Genomic DNA, 19,533 nt, shown 5'->3' with positions numbered 1-19,533 from the left:
GAGACACTTCAAGAAACCTACTCTTTAACTCAATAACATGTGTCCTGATTTACATATGATTGTAAAACCTGAATGGAAATTAGTTGGAAGTTAATTTACAAATCAGAAACAAGACACACGTTTTGAAGTTGAAATAGAAGACTATTGATTTTAAAATAATTTATAACTTTGAATGTCAAACTCATTCAGAACAACTCCAGTATCTTCCTCTAGGGGGCAGAAATACTGGAGACTCGATGGAAGGATGCACAAGCGATTTTTGAAAGTCAATAGCATGACTTCTGCATCACTTTTGACAATGAAAACTACTGCAAAATGTTCCATAAGAAATCTGCATCAAGACACAGCCTTTGTAGCAGAGATAGAAGATTGTATTTTATGTATCTCTAAGTTATGAATTGGTTTCATTTTCAATAGTATGTGTTCTATTATTGTTATGTGGCTAAAACCACCATCAAAATGTTCTTCTAGAAACCAGTAACAACACACACAATTGGTTGGAATACTGTATGTTTTAAAAAAGAGTGTGTTAACGGATTCAAATTTAATTCAGTAGTATGCATTGTACAAGTAACAGAAACCCCCATTTACATTTACATATCAAATTGTATGCATTCAAGTTAATTTATTTAAACTTCTGAATGTCAGACTTGGTCAGGACAAGTGCAATATGTTCCTCTAGGTGGAGGTAAACTGCACAACCTTTGTAATGCTTTTCAAGCTTTTCTCAATCTGTACATTTCAATAACTTTTGTTGTGCTACAGTTTTGTGAATAAAGCCAACAGCTAAATGTTCCTTTATGGACAAATAATAAGACACACCCACTTGATTTGAGATTTATTATTTATACATTTCACATGTGAAGCATTTAGATTGAATAATTGTGCTTTTTCTCTTCATTTGAACTCTGCAGATAGTTCCTTTCCTGCACTTTTGCATTATATGATCTATCTGTTATAATTCCTTAAGGCAGATTAAAACCAATAAAACACAATGTGTGTTCTCTTCTACATTTGAAAACAATTACAACACAGTATGTATCTTGTCATTGTGCTTAATCGTTAAAGAATTATTGAAGATTTCCTAGGCTGAATGTCTGACAAAATGTGAAACGTCGAACCAACTTTATATTGGTTACATGTAATTACTTATTATAGTAATGCGTCACATCAATATGGGACAGTTGAACACATATAAACCAATTAAATTTAACATATTTTGCTCTTTGTCAGTTATTTCGACAGATAGTAGTCAGATGGCAATCGTTCGCATTGGGCTTTATGATAAAAGTTAGGTAAACACTACTATAAATGCTCTCAATAAGAAAATGTAACTTCCAAAAATCAATGTAAATTTGGCCTAACTATGCTATGATAGCAATTCCCAGTTTACTGCACATAAGTTACCAAGGCCACTTGTCTAAATGTCATGATACATTAACTTAAATCAAAGGATATATTTAAATATAATTAAGTGAATTTAACAGGAATTATGAATAAAGCCTCTAATCTTCAGTCGTTCTCACACTGCTCCAGTCGGCTGGATTTCAGATGCGTGCGTAATCCCATAATGCCACACTACAGTAAGTTAATGTAAAAAACAGGAGTGAAAACACTTGCTTCTTGTAAATGAATTACAGTTGATGTGGAAATATACTGTTAACAACAGTAAAACCTTAAAAATATTTCCAGGACATGGTTTCTTGATGTTACTGTTATTATTGTTTTTGTGTGTGTGTGTGTGTGTGTGTGTTTGTGTGATTTGTATGAAATGCAGATATTCTAAACCTGAAGATCCTGTGATATACACCACTATAAATGATTAAATCCTACATGAACCGTAAGTAGACCAGACATTAATATACCTATTTCAGGGCCCTCTAATCTATTTTTCTTGGGCGTGTCCTGGGACCCGTTCTTTGTATTTTGCTAACTCAGTTGGATTTGATTGTTGATGATTTGGCATGATCTCGGAACAGGTCTGTAATCTCAAACCTGCTCGGGAGCATCTTATTTCATGTTAACAGGATTAGATTGCAGCTTTTTAAGCAGAACTGAAACTTGAAATCTGTCCCAGCCACAGCTGTTGATCCTACTGATCCAGGGAAAATGTAATAATAATTTAAATTAATTTAAAGATAATATAATAATGTTTGTAGTCTTTAATATAGAGAAAGTCAGATAAATATAATATAGATAATATAGATAAAAATCCAGAAATTCATCTCATCAGCAAACATTCAATTGTAAATGAATGCATAGTTCATAACTACCTTACTCTGTCAAAATGTTTAGTTTACTTCTACAGTGTTACTTTCTGTTTCTTGCAGTATTATAAACACAAGCATATACAAAATGTAATAAAAGGTATTGCAGTTGTATGTGTGAAAAATAATGTGATTCATTTCCCTTGATGAACTGTCATTGATCTGATCTCACGGTCTGATGTGGTGAACGAGTGGAGCAGAAGTCAGTGTCTTGATTTGAACGTTCAAGTGTTGCTTCTGTTCTTCTGTGTTCTTGTGGTTGTGGTTCAAGAGTGATGATTCTTTTATTATCAGCTCAGAATATCCTCATGATCATTGTACAGCCACAACACTTTTAAATGGTATTTAAACAAACAGTATGTATTTATGTATGTTTTTATTTACTTGAATCACTCTTATTTTTGAGAGAATATGAGATACTTTTTTTCATCTTGGGTATACTGCTATTAATATGAATTTCTTTGAGGTTTAACATATTTGAAAAGTTAAAATTTCGTCTAATCATCAGTAATTTTATTATAATCATATTTGGTTGTTCAAAATTATTTTATATCAACCCCCTTGAACACAATGACAAAAAAATTTAAATAACAGTTACATATAACAGTTTATGTATGTTGATAATTTTCACGCTTCTAGAATGGCTACTTTGCTCACTTGTTAATGTTTGTGTGGTTTAAGGTGATATTCTGCCCTTCCTCTGAAACAGGAGGAAACACAGAAACTGCAGGAAGTGACCAGCTGCTCTCATGCACATGCACTCAGCTATAGACATGATTTACCCTCTTATTCTCTCTGGGATTTTACTTCTCATCTCAGGTAAAACACAAGTTTTACCTCTAAGTCTAATTAGCATTATTAAACTATTGTATGGCCTCTTATAACCCTAAATTGTTAAAATTGTTTAATGTGAATTCATTAGGCTAGTAATTATAACTACTTTTCCATAAGGCACAGTTTATGCATGTTTATGATATTCTCTAAATTTAATCTTGTCTACAGATGCTGGAATTGGGAGTATGAATATCGGAGTGAAATCTGGATCACCTGGAATTATTCCCTGTCTATATGATAAAAAACATAAGGAAAACCGTAAATACTGGTGTCAGGGGACACAATGGATTTCATGCAAAACATTGGGATATGCAAATGAGCCAGGAGAATATTCCCTCACTGATTATCCAGAACAGAGTATTTTTACAGTGCAGTGGAAGAATCTGAAGACCTCAGACTCTGGATATTACTGGTGTGCTGTTGAGATCGGTGGCTCTTCAGATGACGGGTATTATTTGTATCTGACGGTGGAGTCAGGTAAGAATATCTTTCTAAATTGCACCAGTTCTCTGAGAAACATTTTTATGCATTTTACTGCAGTGAAATAATGTAACTATAAGTAATGTTGTAAGTTAGTTAATTGTTTTTTGATTATATGAGTAGATGTCTATTACACACAAATAAAGAAAAACTGAAAATGGAGAACATGGGATGGTAGTGACTATTGAAAAGCAGATAGAGCACAACACAGTTAGCATTTTTGACAATACACTCAAAAAAAAAAAGTAAATTGCATCCTTCAACTTCAACCACCAAACCACATTGAGTTTGAAGACTGTTCCGAAAAATTATTACTCAAAAAAATGAAGTTGCTCCAACTAATGGATCTTTGGGCCTGGAACAAATTAATGTTATCTTTTTCAGTTCAAATCACCAGCGATCATAGCACATGCTTAGTGTTATTTAATGAATATTTATGAACGAGTAAGATTACTTGTACTTGTCACTGAATGAAAGGAGAATGGAGGATCAAACTAGGTTTATTTAGACAAACAGAGCAGACAGGTTAGGGAATGTGACACCCTTCACTAAAAAACAATCCCTTTCAGCATTTACACTCCTTATTCAGTCCTATGCAAAGCATGCTGGGAAATAGAAAACCACTACCCTAATTGAAATATGCATGGCATTTATCAATGTTGTGGTAACAGATCACCTGAATCATTTTTAGAAGAACAAGAAGGAAACACAAAGGATAAACAGCTGGAAAGAAGAAAAGATTAAAGAGGTGGGAGAGGCCAAGGGGGGCATGTTTCTAAAAAGGACTTCATATTCTGATGGCGATGATACTTTATTTTGAGAGATGAATTAAGATCTTTGAGACAGTTACAGGTTTTTGCTGGAAAACTGTTTGGTGCTGTTTGTAGAATTGTTTTGATTTATGCACTTACTGGTTAGCAAATGTTAAGGATGATATAAGAAGAACCAAAGTAAAACTGTAATGCACACACACACACACACACGTACGCAAAAGAACCACCTCAACTTGTTTTGGATTGAATTGATCTTACAGTTAAATGTAGAATAAAGTAGCATTTTGCAGTAGCAGTGTAGGAGACACGGTTTGAATTCAGGATTGCAAACTGACAAAAGGAAATAGTAAGTAGTAGTAAAATAGTTTTATGTTGCTCTTAACTGGAACAATATAATTGAGCCATAAATTGGAATGTGGAAATGTCTTCAAACATGTCAAATGGAGAAGATAAAGTATAACGCATTTTTGAATATTTATTTTTCTTTCTCTCTTTCATTAGGGGATGAGATGTAAAATATTTGTAGTCATAATGTTTGCTTCTGGAATTGTTCTGAAAACAAGAAAAATAAAACAATAAGAAGCAATTTATTAAAATGTATTAATTAAAATATTTGTTTTGACTGTTTCAGCTCATGATGTGTCTATGGTGAGCAGCAGTGTCTCTGGACATGAAGGTGGTGATATCAGTGTTCAGTGTCTCTACAGTTCTGGATATCAGAATAAAGTCAAACAGTGGTGCAGATATAAAGATCAGAGATGTTACACAGTGGGGAGGACTTACACATCCCAGAATCCATCAGTGCAGATCAGAGATGATGATGGGAGAAGATCCTTCACTGTGCTGATGACTGGACTGAGACGGACTGATTCTGGCTGGTACTACTGCTCTGTAGGAGATCTGCAGGTTCCTGTTCAACTCACAGTCACTGAACCCAAAAGAGGTAAAAAACCAATGGTTCAAAAACCAATTCAGCCATAAAAAGTATGTAATTTAAATGACTCAAACTAAACAAACAAACTAATTTATTTATTTCCTTTCAAGCATTCACAAGTATTCCAGCAGCTCCACCGACTCCCTCTGAGGCAGACATGTAGGTGAAACATACTTGAGCATTTAAAAAATCAGTAGCACCTCAAATCCCCCAAAGAACAGCTGAAGGACCAGTGTGTGTGTGTGTGGGTGGGTGGGTGTGTGTTTGAAGAGTTGTAAAAAAGCCTCTGCTGTGAATAGACTGTTGCTATGAAAAAAAAAAAAAAATAGAAAAAAAAAAAAAAATTCTCATTGTTTTCTTAATTGTTGTGATCGCAAGTTAAAGTATCAGACTAATTAGGCTAAAAAATATTAGTTTGGTTCTTGTATTTGTTTGGCTAAAATAAATTAGCTCCATAGTTCCAATTCCAAACATAAAGTATATTTTAATCTATGTCATATATTAGCATTTTATTAATTAATGTTAGTATTTTATTTATTTTTTTATAATATTTGTTTTTTACATTGTTTTGCAGAGACACAACACAACAATCTACCAACAGGAATCCTACAAGTGTGAATAAAATAATATACAGTAAGGAACACTTTAACCAAATTACTCCAAACAGAACTTTAGAGTTATAATTATTAGATACAAAATGTAGACTTTACATATCATAATTGCAATTTACCAGAGAATATTTCTCTCTTGGAAATGTGCTTCATTATTAAACAGCTTCTATAATTAGTAATAACCGATAATAACATTATGTTCTAACTTGTTTTTGGCTGTCAGATATGACAACTGATTCGAGACCAGAAACACACAAGTAAGTGTGAACAACATTATTCAGTCGTTCATAATAGTATTTGTATTAACAAACTGTTACATTTGAAAACATTTTAAACTACTACAGCTGTTACCATGTAATGTCAATTTTATTTGTGGAGCTGAAAGCCATCCATCTCTAACAGCCTCAGAGACTATTAATACTGAAATACAGCAAAACAAGTATTTAAGGCATTTCAATGTGCAATTGCTTGAAATATCTCTAAATTACAAGCAAAGCTTTTCAAGATTCATTTTTAATGCATTAAAATGCATTAAAAGAGAGAATGGTTCCATGTGTTAAATACAAATGTCTCTCCATCACTTACAGGCGTGATGTGATTCTGCTCTTGTGTCTCGCAATGCTTTTGATGTTACTGGTTACTCTTGTTGCCATAGTAACTTGGAGGCTGAGAAAAAAGCCTGGTGAGTTTTGTCATACTTCTGGTTGACTGAAATTGCATTAAAGTGCTTCATTTATGGCTACTTAAATAAATCAATAAATGGACATAGATTTTAGTTGAAATTATATAATTTCCTTCATGTAGGAAATCTGTAGGCTGTGTGTATTTCACTCATAAATCCCTGTCAAGTTTAATTTTGGTTCCACAAATAGCCCATCAGTGAACAGTAAAGCACTTTGGATGGCTATGGGGTCTGTTGAAAGCACTATATAAATGCAGTCCATTTACCATTTACAGTGCCAAAAGAACCGTTTTTTCCTTAGTGTGAAGAACATTTTAAATAATCTATAGATCATTCTATAAAGAACTTTTGTGACATGGAAAGATGCCATCCACGTCAAAGATTCTTTAGAGTTTACATGTAAAATATTATGGGATTTAATCTTCATATCTCACTCTTACAGAGAGGGGTCAAAATAAAGAACATTCAAACAGTGCCATAGTAAGTATTTCAGAATGTAATTTAACAATTCATACAGTTAATTAATTTCAGAAATCTTAAAAGACAACTTTCATCCAAAACCCATCAGGTATCTAAATCTGTGTTTGTGTTTGAAGCAGATGCCCTGTGAAAACCAAATGACATCCAGCAGTCCAGCAGATGCTGCTGTAAGTCATCAGTCTGTGTGTTATCTGTCCACATTTACTGAGAAACTGATTACAAATGAATAATCATCAGTTGTGTTTGTTCACAGTCCTCTGCCTCGGTGGATTTTACTACTGTGATTTACAGTTCTGTGATTACTTTTCATAAAGCAGTAAGTGTCTCATCTGAATGTTCTCCGTTGACTTTTCATAAGTGATGTTTCACAGCAGTTTTAGCTGCATTTCCGTCATGTAACGTGTTGTGCTTAAATGACGCACTGTTGTGATAAATAAATGAGATTCTCAGAGCTGATTTTGTTTCTTCACAGCCTTCATCATCAGTGAATCCAGAAACTGATGTGATCTACAGCTCTGTGAAACTAACACCCAAGGCTGTGTGTTAATAATAAGGTGTTACTTCTGCTTCTTCTGAAAGAAGTTGAGAAAGGGGAAGTCAGTAATTGTAAATTTAACAACAGATCTATTTTACAGTTTCAGTATAAACAGTGTGAAGGTCCAGTGCTTAACCAATGCAGCTGAAAAGTGTGTCAGTGTTTTAAATGTATGCTGATTGGCAATGAAAACAAAATGAATAATTTGAACTTTAAAGTACATAGTTATGAAGCGTATTTCTGAAGTATTCCAGAATGAATTGATGACCAATCAACCTTTTAAAAAGATTCACAATATTCTTCAATCTTTCTTATGCTTTCTTCGAAGTCCAGATTAGACCTACATAAGGTGTAGGGTTAAATACAGTAAATGCAATTTTGTTGTATTTTTAAAAGTTTTATTTGTAGTTTAATTGTATTTTAACTGCATATTGTAAAGCCAATCAAATTGTCTGTATTAAATAGTTTATACACCTTATTTCATAGACAGTATTATTCATATTTTTGTGTTTGGCGACATCTGCTGGTACTTTTTTTTTCTCGTCCCCAAAACTTGAGCGATATCATTTTGTGTATGTTTTCTTGTCTATTAAAAAAAAAAAAAAACTATTTTTAAAGCACAACTCATACATTTGCAGTGTCTAAACATGTCCATGAATCATCTCACATGTGTGGTCGAATCATTGTCACTTTTTAAGGTTAGACACCATGAACAGGGTTAAAAAGATATCACCATGCTTCCCCAGTTAAATGAACACTTTAAGAATTGCAATTTAAAAAAAATACAATAAAGAAAATAAAACCAGAAAAAAAAAAAAAACCTAAATTTTCAAAATTTTTGGAAATAAAATCAGGTACAGCATGGACAAATCTTGTTATAAAAACCTTTAAAATAGATAATGGAGCTTCAGATGTCATTTTCTTAATTGTTTTTACCTGTACACATTTGGCACTGTTGGCATAATTAAGACAGACAGATAGTTTTATCCTTTACTGTACTTTGTCATTCTTCTAGTGACTTAGGCCTTCCAATAGTGGCTAGTGAACTGGAAGTCTCAGAATAAGGCTGATACTCGTAATTCTGGCATTCAATGTTTGTATTGTTTAATAAAGGAAAATAAACTCGCTACTTAAAGAAGGTTATTTTACTATAAAATCTGATTTTTACCTTTAGTCTGTTATTTAGTTATTAAGTCCCGTAAATGATATTGGACCTGGACAAAGTAATTCAAACTATTTTCACATTGAAGGTTTATAATAAAACATGCATTCTAATATTTGTTTAAAAATATTGATAAGATAATATTTACACATACTTGGTGTCTATCTGTATATTCTATATACACTCTCACAAATGAGAATTATAATGTTGGTTTTGTAATAAAATTTAATTTTTGGAGTGGTTTTGCAATAATTTACTAATTGCTGTGTCGGTAGAGTCTTTGAGCCTGCCTTCACAAAGTTATGTTCAGCAAGACAAGACTTTCTAAGTACTCAAACAGAGCAGCTAGATCTGTCACTAGGGCTCTTTCGATTTCATCATATCACCTGACCTATGACCTCTTTGAACACTGATGACCAGATAAACTCTAGCCAATAGAAAACTTTATGGTTGATTTCAAACACGTGCCAATCACGCTCAGCGGAAAACCTGATGAATGTAAATCTGCAGAGTAGAACCAGAACAGATTACACTGACATTTTTCACCTCACATTCACAAGGTGGATTCACAATGGTCTAAAAGGCATTATACATTGTTAGAACTTGTTGAGGAACTTTGCAAAAGTGAAGATGGACAAAATCATCTATCAAGTGATGATGAAAAATTCATGTTCAAGTTCATGCATATTTTTTTCTTTTATACAACCTTTACCTATTTTAGTGGTCTATGTGCAAATGTGCCATAATTATGTGATAATTAATTTAGATGTATGATACATTGAATGATACGTGTATTCGTTTTATTTTAGTTTTATACTATATTCAATTTGTCATATTGTTGCACATACAATATTAGTTTTATACTATATTCAGGTTGTATTACATTGTTGTATATTAGTTTTATGATATAATTCATAGTTCAGTTCAGTTCAGTTCATACAATTTTGTTGCAATAGGTATTCAGTTGATGAAGACGAGGACATACCTCAACCATCAACCTCTTTCACACCTGCATCATCTACTTCAGCTCCAAATTTCAGTGAATTCAGAGATGAAGACAGAGGAAGAGACAGAACTAGAATGTACATTTCCTGAAGAAAATATGAGTGGTGCTTGCATTGGCAAAATTCACCCCTCTGTTGCTAAGGTGTGGATTCATGATTGGTCGTTTGCTGCCCGAAGTCAAGGTAGTTGTCACAGATGGTCACTATGTTGTTTTTATAGAGTTCTTAGCCCATTTGAGCACTTAGCTAATAACTATTAGCATGTAGCTATTCACTACTAGCATGACTAGCATGTTGAGAGTCCAGTTTGCTAGCATTAGTCAAAAAAACCAACCACCAAGTCTGTACGATGTTCTGATGCAGAGATATAGATCATGCAAAATGGTTGCTAGGGTACTCCGTTTGGTTGCTAGGGAGTGGCTTGGCAGCTGCCAATGATGATGCTCCGAAGGCTGCTTGTTAATATAAACCAACCACCATGTCTCTACAATGTTCTGATGCAGGGATATAGGTCTTGAAAAATGGTTGCTAGGGTACTCTGATTGGTTGCTAGGGTTGGTTAGGGTATGCTAGCCTAAATGAATGATATAAACCAACCCCCATGCCTTTATGTTATTCAGATTTGAAGATATCTCTCGATGCTTTGGGTCGCTAGGGTGCTCCAAATGGTTGCTAGGCCGTGGCTATGAAGTGTTGAAGGTGATTCGTGATTGGCTATTTGCTGCCCCGAGTCAAACGAGCCCACCCTCATGTTTCTATGACACTTCTATACAAAGTTATTTATTTTATCTTTTTCAATGGAAGTCAATGGAGCTTTTTTCTATGGCGCTCTATATGGTTGCTAGGGCGTGGCTTGATAGATTCACAGTGATCCAGAGAGACTGATTGGTTGCCTGATTAAAATGAGCCCACCCCCTTGTCTCTATGACACTGTGATACGGAGTTATGTTCAATGCAAAATCCTTACGTAATTTCCCATAGTAGGAAAAAAAATACAGTTTCATGGGTGATCCCTCACCATAGTATGTCTATAGGGCAACTTTGGGGGGCTCTTGCGCCCCAGTGGTACAACTTATACCCCACTTTGGGGTATGTTCTCGCACAGCTTGATAGCCTCTCCAAAAAAAAAAAAAAAAAAAAAAAGGAAAAAGCCTAGTCTCAGTGTATTTTGTGGTGTCAGATGTCGGTTCAAGTAACTAAACGACCTTTTACGTCACAAAAGGAGCATCGGTGACTCCTAGTGGTGTTTTGTGTTATAGCTACAAAAAGTCCCACAGAAACCTAATTTTTTTAGATATCAAGATTAAATTTGAAACAGAACTTTGTTAGACATATACTTACTTTTTTGCATTTTAGGCTAAATAGATTTTTTTTTTTTTTTTTTTTTTGTGAATTTACCAGAATAAAACTAATATTTCAGTAAATTTTCATAAAAATAAACATAAACTTCAATAAGTTTTAGAGAAAAATATATTTAATCTAAAATATTCCAATTCAGCAATAATCTCTTTTTTTCACATGTATCCCCAAAGAAATGAAAACAATAGTTGAAAATAGTATTTTTCATATTGATAAAGCATTGTATTCTCTTTTCAAGCTTCACACAGTAAAGTTCACTTGGTGTCTTCCTAATGCTTTTACCATAAAAGTAAGACCTAATGTTTTGACAGAAATTGTGACCAAACAAACTAGCACTGTGCAGGACAAGTCAGTAATTGTATTACTTTTGAAAATAACATCTAAGAAATGTATTATGCATCGATAAATAATTTCAAGTCTTTGTGCAATATGACTACAAAATTAGCAAATATTTTTATGTGGGTTCCCACAAATCCAAAATGTACATGTGACATAGAATCATTTGTTTCTCATAATTTTCTGTTGATGGGGAACATTTGTAATTTCTCCACATCGACCTTAAGGATCAGATAAAAGTGTTGATAATAAAATGTATATTCTGTATTTGCTTTATACTTATTCTTATACATCTGTTTGCTGAATGACTAGGCTAAAGTCTGCATTTTTTTTTTCTTTTAATGTCAATCTTTTCATCTCGTCATAAAAAGGTTTGAGTTTTTTTCCCCTTCCTCTGTCATGGTCATTAGATCCTATTCTGAAGAGATGTACATTATCATTATAATGCACTGTAAGGATTTTTTTTCTTTCTAAGCATTCAACCCTAAAGGTGCTGTATACGTTTTTCCCACCACTAGATATGGAGCTCTGCATCTCAGACCACAAAAAAAAAAGAAAAAAAAAAAGAAAAGGCTACTCTTCACTCACAGCTTCACCTTTCATTAGTCTTGTTACTTAGCCGACAACATTCATATAGAAAAAAGTTATTAACTTTAATTCTGAGATAGCACAACTTAAGATAGTAGAAAATCATAGAAATTGTCAAATACATTTTATTTCCTAAAGAGATGCAAATAACAATTGGAACAATAGGCTAAACTTTCAACCTAATTGTACTCATACTTTGAAAGAGTGCATCTTAAGTACTAAATGCTATAAATAATTACTTCTTGAAAGATCCCGCCCCAGTGACAGCATTCATCCGTTTGAAAAGTTTTATTTAAGGGGAAGAGGGAAGTCAAGACACTCAAGAACAGAACAACTCAAGATACAGGAAGAGAAACACAATGAACGCATATGTGAAGACAAACACATTCTACATTTCAATCTGGATTTGGCTCATTTTAGGTGAGAGTACAGTACATGTATTGCTGTTTTCATTTCTAATAGATCCTGTTTAGTATTTTACAGTGACAGATTTATGCTCAGCTGTTCATGTTAAAAATGAGAAGTGACTTATTGTTGGACATAATGTTTCGTTTGTTTAGGTGTTGAAAGCTACAGTGGTTGGTCAAACCATGTATTAACTATTTATCCTGGAGGATCTCTCACCATCCCATGTTATTATGACAAGAAATACACACAGCAGAAGAAATCCTGGTTCTCAGAGATTGATAAAACACACACATACACAAACACAACAGAGCAGAATCTGTCAGTAATTGATCATCCTGATCAGAGTCTCTTTACTGTGACTATGAGAAACCTGCAGAACAAACACAGTGGAGGTTATTATTGTGTTGTGGAGACTGGAGAAAAAACATCGAATACAATATACAAGCCTTATCTGAAGATTCAGTCTAGTAAGACATTTTGTAATTGTTTTAATCTCATTCTAATGTTCAGTTCTCTTAAACTCTCTCTTTTATTCCTTGTGTATTTTATAATCACAAATAGATGTGTGTGAATGTGTGTGTGTGTGTGTGTGTGTGTGTGTTCAGCTCCTGATGTATCTTTGATGAACAGCAGTGTCTCTGGACATGAAGGTGGTGATATCAGTGTTCAGTGTCTCTACAGTTCTGGATATCAGAATAAAGTCAAACGTTGGTGCAGATATAAAGATCAGAGATGTTACACAGTGGGGAGGACTGACACATCCCAGAATCCATCAGTGCTGATCAGTGATGATGATGGGGGAAGATCCTTCACTGTGCTGATGACTGGACTGAGACGGACTGATTCTGGCTGGTACTTCTGCTCTGCTGGAGAGGCACTGAATCCTGTTCACATCACTGTAACGGAGGCAGAACCAGGTACAAATGTTTTTTTTTCAATAAATCATAAATGTTTTGATACTATGAAATAAAACACAACTAAATTTTTGTTATATTTTTTACTTTGTCCGCAGGCATTGTCAATGACAAAGAGTTAGTATTTGATAATTTCTCTGTAAATGACTTTCTTTTATAATCATCTTTGGGAAATTATTCTATATTTGTCTCTGGTTTATTACATGACTAACAGTCATTTCCTTGTTGATCTGCTGATATTCTTCCCTTTCTCCTCCTTTTTGTTTTTGCAGAAATGAAACAAAAGACACAGAGGAGCCACAAAAGTACTTCATGTGTATTGTTTAAAATAATTATAGTTTAACCTAATTCTAAAACCTTTAAGCTGAAATACATAAACAGAAGGGCTTTTCACACTTCAAATATTCTGTCAGTAAACCCTGGGTAATCTGAATCGTGGGTTATCTGGTTCACCTTTCACACTGCTCATAATTTTACTCATGATTCTAGGTCTTCATAAACTGACATTCTACAGGTACACTGTACATCACTGTGTCAAACTCCAGCCCTGCACAGTTTAGATTAAACCCTAATTAAACCCGCCATAAACTCGAGTCAATATTTTTTTCTTCTTAAATGCTGAAACCACTGCTGCTTATGCAAGTCTATATTATAACTTCAGGTAAAAAAAAAAGAAAAGAAACGGTGCCAAACATTCTTCCAAATGTGATACTATTCATTCTCCTGTGGCTTAAAGCTAGGTTTAGCCTGCAACATAATAACCCAGGGTGTGAAAAGCCCTAGAGTTTATATTAATAAATCATTTTTAAGTTTCTTTTTTGGAGCTCTTTGAATATAAAAGTTTACATTTGTTTCTTTATTTCCACAGTAATGGACTCCTGATTGTGTGGCTTCTTCCAGCTTTAGCAGCACTTCTGCTGTTCTTGATTCTGGTCGGTGTTTTCACCTGGAGATGGAGACGGAGACCCAGTCAGTTTGAGCTGCACTACACTTTTATTTTATTCCCTGCTATTCTGACAGCACAGTTTCTATCTATATGCAGTTAATGACAGATATTATTGTTTCCTCTTTTAAATGAAGAACAAGATAAACCTCACATCAGAGGGAGAAACAGCAGCAGAACCACTGACATGGTGAGTCCTTTATAAGAAGCAAGTTATGAAAATATTGGGATGATAATATAGGGTTCAACATCACTAAAGGAGCACCGGGGTAAAACACACATTTGACTTTAATTATAAACGCACTTTTTCTTAAGGTGTGTCTTTAACCCCTGTTATGTGCTCTATCACTTCATTTTTAGTATAAAAGACTCTGTCTGCTTTGAAAACACAGCCTTTTCATTCTGATCAATCTAGAGATTGTTTAAGAGTCAAATGTGAGAAAAGAAAAGCATTTGTTGTTTTTGTCTAGTGTTCCTTATGTAGCTATTTTCATTGTTGACCAAGGAACGGGTCGTTAAGAAAAGGAGTTATAGCCTGTATTTATTATATCTGCTTCATTTGTCGGACTGATTTAAAATGGTAACTGATGAGATCATAAGAATGATCTATTAAAAGAACAGCTCATCAGAGGCACAGGCATGTTTCATAAATGACCCTTTGATATGTGCTTTGTCATGTCAGAAATACATGAAATAAATAATACTGATATTTCTGACAAGAATGCAACACTATTCACATATTTTATGCCACTCACATATTTCCAGGACATGGTTTTTCTTGATGTTATGGTTTTTGTGTGATTTGTATGAAATGCAGATGTACTCTAAACCTGAAGATCCTATGACATACAGCACCATAAAATGATGAAACCCCAAATAGACATTAATATATCTATTTTAAGGTGACCTTATGAGTCTATTTTTCTTAGGCGTGTCCTGGGGCCCATTCTTCATACCTCGATTAATACATCTTAAGATGTTTTCGAAAAATGACAGATCTTTTAATCGTGATAACTGATCTCAGGCTAATTTGGGTCTTAAAACTAATCTGAGGATTTTATTCAAATATCTGGATTAAGTTTCCTGACCCTGCGTCCCAGTGTACATGCTATCTATCTGCCATAAATAGTATTAAAAATTACTAATATCACATAGAATTTAGGATGGATTGTGTGCAGATTGACACAAATTTTTGTACCTTTATAAGGAAAGCGCAAGCAAACAAAACTACATTTAATGATACAATAGGTTTACATTTACATTTAGTCATTTAGCAGACACTTTTATCAAAAGTGACTTAAATGAGGGCAATAGAAGCAATCAAAACTAACAAAAGAGCAACAGTATGTATTTGCAAATGACAAGTCTTGGTTAGCTTAACACAGTACATATAATAATAGAAAAAAATAACTTTTTTTTTTAACATGATTCCCAATAATTGTTCATGATTTCTAGTATTTGTACATTCTTTATTTTTTTTCCCTTAAATGCTGTAATTAAGAATTCATTTAATTTTATCTTTAAATCAGTTTTTTTTTTCTCATGCGCGTTTTTAAGATACAGCTGTCACCACTCAAATGAATGCTCTGCTCAGAGGAACTGTGCATCATGTAGCCTATGTAAGACTTCAAAACAATTATAAATCTTTCAATAAGTTAAACTGGATGCGCTTATAGTAATGGGCTTTACACAACATTTTAATGTTATTTTCATTATATTTACATTATTTTTAATTTTGTACATGGATCAGTAGGGTATTCTTGTAGTAAAGTATTGGTGGCTGGGACAGATTTTAAGTAATTGATCCTTAAAATCTTTCCCAGCCACTTATTTCATGTAAAGGGGATTAGGTCTCTTCTTAAGTATTAAAAAGATGTGATCTAATCCTGTCTACATGAAATAAGATGGTTTAAGTTTATACAGACCTGTTGCTCTGACAGCAACTCCAGTGTGAGCTTCAAAGAACAAAACAAAAAATCCAAGATTACGCCAATTAATACCCCTGGCTGGGATTGTTAAATTGTCTAAAATATTCAGGTATTGGCTTTTTCTTATTTGTGTGCTCTCTACTACTACTCTATTTGCTTTGCTTCCATGGCTCTATAGATCATTCCTTCTTGCATGCCATTGTTGTTAATTAATTTACAAAGCCTGCATACTTATTTGTCATATCTCTGCTATCAGCAAAGTATGAAGAAAAAAATAGAAAAAACAAACCCCAAAAATTTAAGGCAATTTAGAAATTAGAAAGTCTGGAGAAAGAAGAAATGCATGGTGACACTGAATTATTATTTTAATTACAATCCCTTTCTCCACAGGAGAATGACATAATCTACTACAGCACTATTGTTCATGTTCCTGGGAGTGAAGCGATGAAGTCTCCAGCAGGTGGAGCAATAAACAGCATAATATACAGCACTGTGGCTCCACACTGACAGCAACAATGAGAACAACACAAGAACAGACCAAGAGAAACACAATCAGACTGTCTGTCATGATTCTGCCTTAATGTCCTTACTTTCCTCTAGTCTTGAGGCAGGATCATGACAGACCCGTGTTTTGTGTACAAGCACGTGGCCTTGTCTTTGGGCCATGTGCTTGTGTTGTCTCGTTCCTTTGCCCCGCCCCCCTTGTTATCCTAGTTTTGTCGTGATTGCCTTATCTGTGCCACCTGTTGTGTCTTGATTAGTTTTCCTATTTATATCCCTTAGTGTGCTCTGTCTTTTGTCGGTTCATTGTTTCTACAGAATTGTTTACATATTAGCTTGTGAGATGTTGTATTGTTACCCCTTGAAGAAGTCTCTGTATTTCCCGTGAGTGTTTGTCTGTAGTTAGTTTTCTAGTGTTTTGAGTTTGTTTATCGTGTCAACCCAGTCCTGCTAAGTTATTTAGTCTCTGCCCTAGTCGTTGTTTCCCCCCTCGTGGGTTTTGTTTTCCCCTTTTGTCTTTAATAAACCCTCTGTGTATTGTAAATGAATGCACAGTTCACAACTAGCCTACTCTGTCAAAAAGTGATCAAATGGGATTTTTTTTCTTAGCAGTATGTAATTCTACATATTGTTTTATAGACTCGGTTTAATTTCTTCAATGTAAAAATAATTTTTTGCTTACTTGTAAAGTATTGCTTTCTGTAACTTGCATTATTATAAACACCTGCATATCTAAAATAAAGTAGTGCAGTTGAATGTGTGAAGAAATAATGACTAATTTCCTTGATTGACTGTCATTGATCTCGTCTGAATGTTCAAGTGTTGCTTGTTCTTGTGTGTTTTTGCGGTTGTGTCACCTTTGTATTCTTTTATTATCTTTTACAGGAAACTGTGCAGGCACAGTACTTATGTTTTTATGTACTTGATATTTTTTAGATAATATAACAGACTGGATATACTCAGATATGTTGCGATATTTCACTGCTATTAATTGTTATAAAATTCTTTCATATTTTAAAAACATGGACAATTAAAATTTCTTTAATCATCAGTTATTTTATTAATCCTATTTGCTTTTTCAAAATTATTTTATACCAACCCCCATGAAACCTCAGTTGGAAAAATGATTAAACACCATAATAAAAATGTAAACTTAAACTAACACTTACAGTTGTATAACAGTTTGTGTGTTGATCATTTTCACGCTTCTAGAATGTAACATTTTGTTCAGTGTTTGAGGCTTCACTCTTCTGAAAGAAAAAGGGGCTAAAACCATGTAGTGTGAGGTTGCTGACTACCAACTGGCTACTTTGCTCACTTGATAATGTTTTTTGTGGTTTAAGGTGATAATTCTGCTCTTCCTCTGAAACAGGAGGAAACACAGAAACTGCAGGAAGTGACCAGCTCCTCTCATGCACATGCACTCAGCTATAGACATGACTTATAGATAATGATGTTTCATGTTATTTTCTTAAAGTTGTTTTTACCTGTACAGATTTTATATTGGCATAAATAAGCCATATAGTTGTATCATTTACTGTACTTTGTCATTCTTCTGGTTACTTAGGCCTACCAACAGCGGCTAGTGAACTGGAAGTCTCAGAATAAGGTGAATAATCTTAATTCTGCTCTCAAGAATTATTTGGATGTTTTGTGTTCTGTGAACCTCCTGAAAAGTTTATGAATATAGTTAAAGATGCTCTGAATCCAGTAAAATGCATTTAATGGTTGTATAGTTTAATAAACGAAGACAAACTCACTATTAAGGAAAGTTATAGTCGGTTGTTCATTAGACTGAATAAGTCCCATAAATTATGTTGCACCTGAACAATCTCAGTGCCAGGCATAGAGTTAGCAAAGCTTTGGCAGTTTAACACTTTATTAAATTGTGATGGCAAATATACTAATGAAAAAATATGTCTCTCACACAAGTGTCCTGCAACAGAGTAATAATCCTGGTAGTCAGTTTACACATTTTCCCATTCATGAATGTTTTTTTATTGCTTCTTCAAAGACGAGACACCCCTCGCTGCAGACTGTAGCGCGGTGACATCATGTCACGTATGTGTTTACCATGCATGCGCTTGTAATTTGCATTGCGTGATGACGTTAGTTGTTTTCGCTTCGTGCATACATTAAAACGATGCGCGGTCCCACTTTATATTAAGTGGCCTTAACTACTATGTACTTACATCAAAAAATAAATACAATGTACTTATTGTGTTCATATTGTATTGCAACTTTTGTTTTTTTTTTGCTATTGAGGTGGGAAACCGGTAAGGTTAAGGACAGATTTGGTGGTATAGGCAAGTTTAAGCCTAACCTGATTTTACCAAGTGAGACATGTTCCTGGGACAACATCGTTGTTGACCCTGGAACAACATTGTGATTACCCAATCAGATTTGAAGAACAAGTTTATAGATTTTGTGAAGTTTATGCTTAAAATCAGTGTTTGGTGCTTGTACATCAGTGTCATTCATCTATCATTTCCTCTGATTTTAGGGATTACTCATGGTTAAGGTTAGGTTTAGGTGTAGGGATATGGTTAAGAATATATTTTTGGAGTAAAATGTTGTTCCAGGGTCAACAAAATATGTTGACCTAGGAACACATAGGACTTGGCAAAATCAGGACGTGCGCAAGTTTAAGGGTGTGTTAAGGTGTAAGGGATGGGTCAACGTGTAATTATACATGTAATTACAGAAATGAATTACAGATGTAATTATGTGCAGATATTTTTCAAATATAAGTATACTATATGTAAAAACATGTATGTACACAATAAGTGCATTG

The 19,533-nt window shown here is 34.0% G+C and overlaps 2 protein-coding genes across 14 annotated transcripts in view; both read left to right on the top strand.

The window, feature by feature from the left end:
* Positions 1 to 19,533, top strand: part of LOC127951194 (CMRF35-like molecule 5) — a 45,207-nt gene that overhangs the window by 3,416 nt on the left and 22,258 nt on the right. For 2 of the 13 annotated variants that reach the window (XM_052548965.1, XM_052548960.1), the window contains exons 2-7: positions 12,606 to 12,920; positions 13,059 to 13,370; positions 13,466 to 13,484; positions 13,631 to 13,672; positions 14,236 to 14,336; positions 14,448 to 14,500. In XM_052548965.1, the coding sequence (XP_052404925.1) occupies positions 12,606 to 12,920; positions 13,059 to 13,370; positions 13,466 to 13,484; positions 13,631 to 13,672; positions 14,236 to 14,336; positions 14,448 to 14,500 (842 nt within the window). Of the gene's footprint in view, positions 1 to 12,349; positions 12,466 to 12,605; positions 12,921 to 13,058; positions 13,371 to 13,465; positions 13,485 to 13,630; positions 13,673 to 14,235; positions 14,337 to 14,447; positions 14,501 to 16,628; positions 17,912 to 19,533 lie in introns of those variants that run through there. The other 11 variants (XM_052548958.1, XM_052548964.1, XM_052548966.1 and 8 more) reach the window with 10 other exon arrangements.
* On the top strand, positions 2,976 to 8,901 carry LOC127951195 (CMRF35-like molecule 1). The gene is made up of 11 exons (XM_052548968.1): positions 2,976 to 3,086; positions 3,270 to 3,578; positions 4,986 to 5,297; positions 5,399 to 5,447; positions 5,863 to 5,921; positions 6,123 to 6,156; positions 6,487 to 6,581; positions 7,024 to 7,043; positions 7,193 to 7,228; positions 7,315 to 7,377; positions 7,534 to 8,901. The coding sequence occupies exons 1-11, from the start codon at positions 3,017 to 3,019 to the stop codon at positions 7,606 to 7,608; spliced, it is 1,122 nt and encodes a 373-aa protein (XP_052404928.1). The 5' UTR covers positions 2,976 to 3,016; the 3' UTR covers positions 7,609 to 8,901.

The sequence above is a fragment of the Carassius gibelio genome, chromosome B2, assembly GCF_023724105.1.
Source record: "Carassius gibelio isolate Cgi1373 ecotype wild population from Czech Republic chromosome B2, carGib1.2-hapl.c, whole genome shotgun sequence".
Classification (NCBI taxonomy): domain Eukaryota; kingdom Metazoa; phylum Chordata; class Actinopteri; order Cypriniformes; family Cyprinidae; genus Carassius; species Carassius gibelio.
Note: the sequence above shows the minus strand (reverse complement) of the source record. Positions and strands in the feature narration are given on the sequence as shown.

What these genes read in the sequence shown, in the direction of transcription:
- LOC127951195 (XM_052548968.1), top strand. Translation starts at nt 3,017, where the DNA reads ATGCACATGCACTCAGCTATAGACATGATTTACCCTCTTATTCTCTCT. An exon ending in AGAGGGGTCAAAATAAAGAA is followed by an intron (nt 7,044 to 7,192) that starts CATTCAAACAGT and finishes ATGCCCTGTGAA; the next exon opens with AACCAAATGACATCCAGCAG. An exon ending in TGATTACTTTTCATAAAGCA is followed by an intron (nt 7,378 to 7,533) that starts GTAAGTGTCTCA and finishes GTTTCTTCACAG; the next exon opens with CCTTCATCATCAGTGAATCC.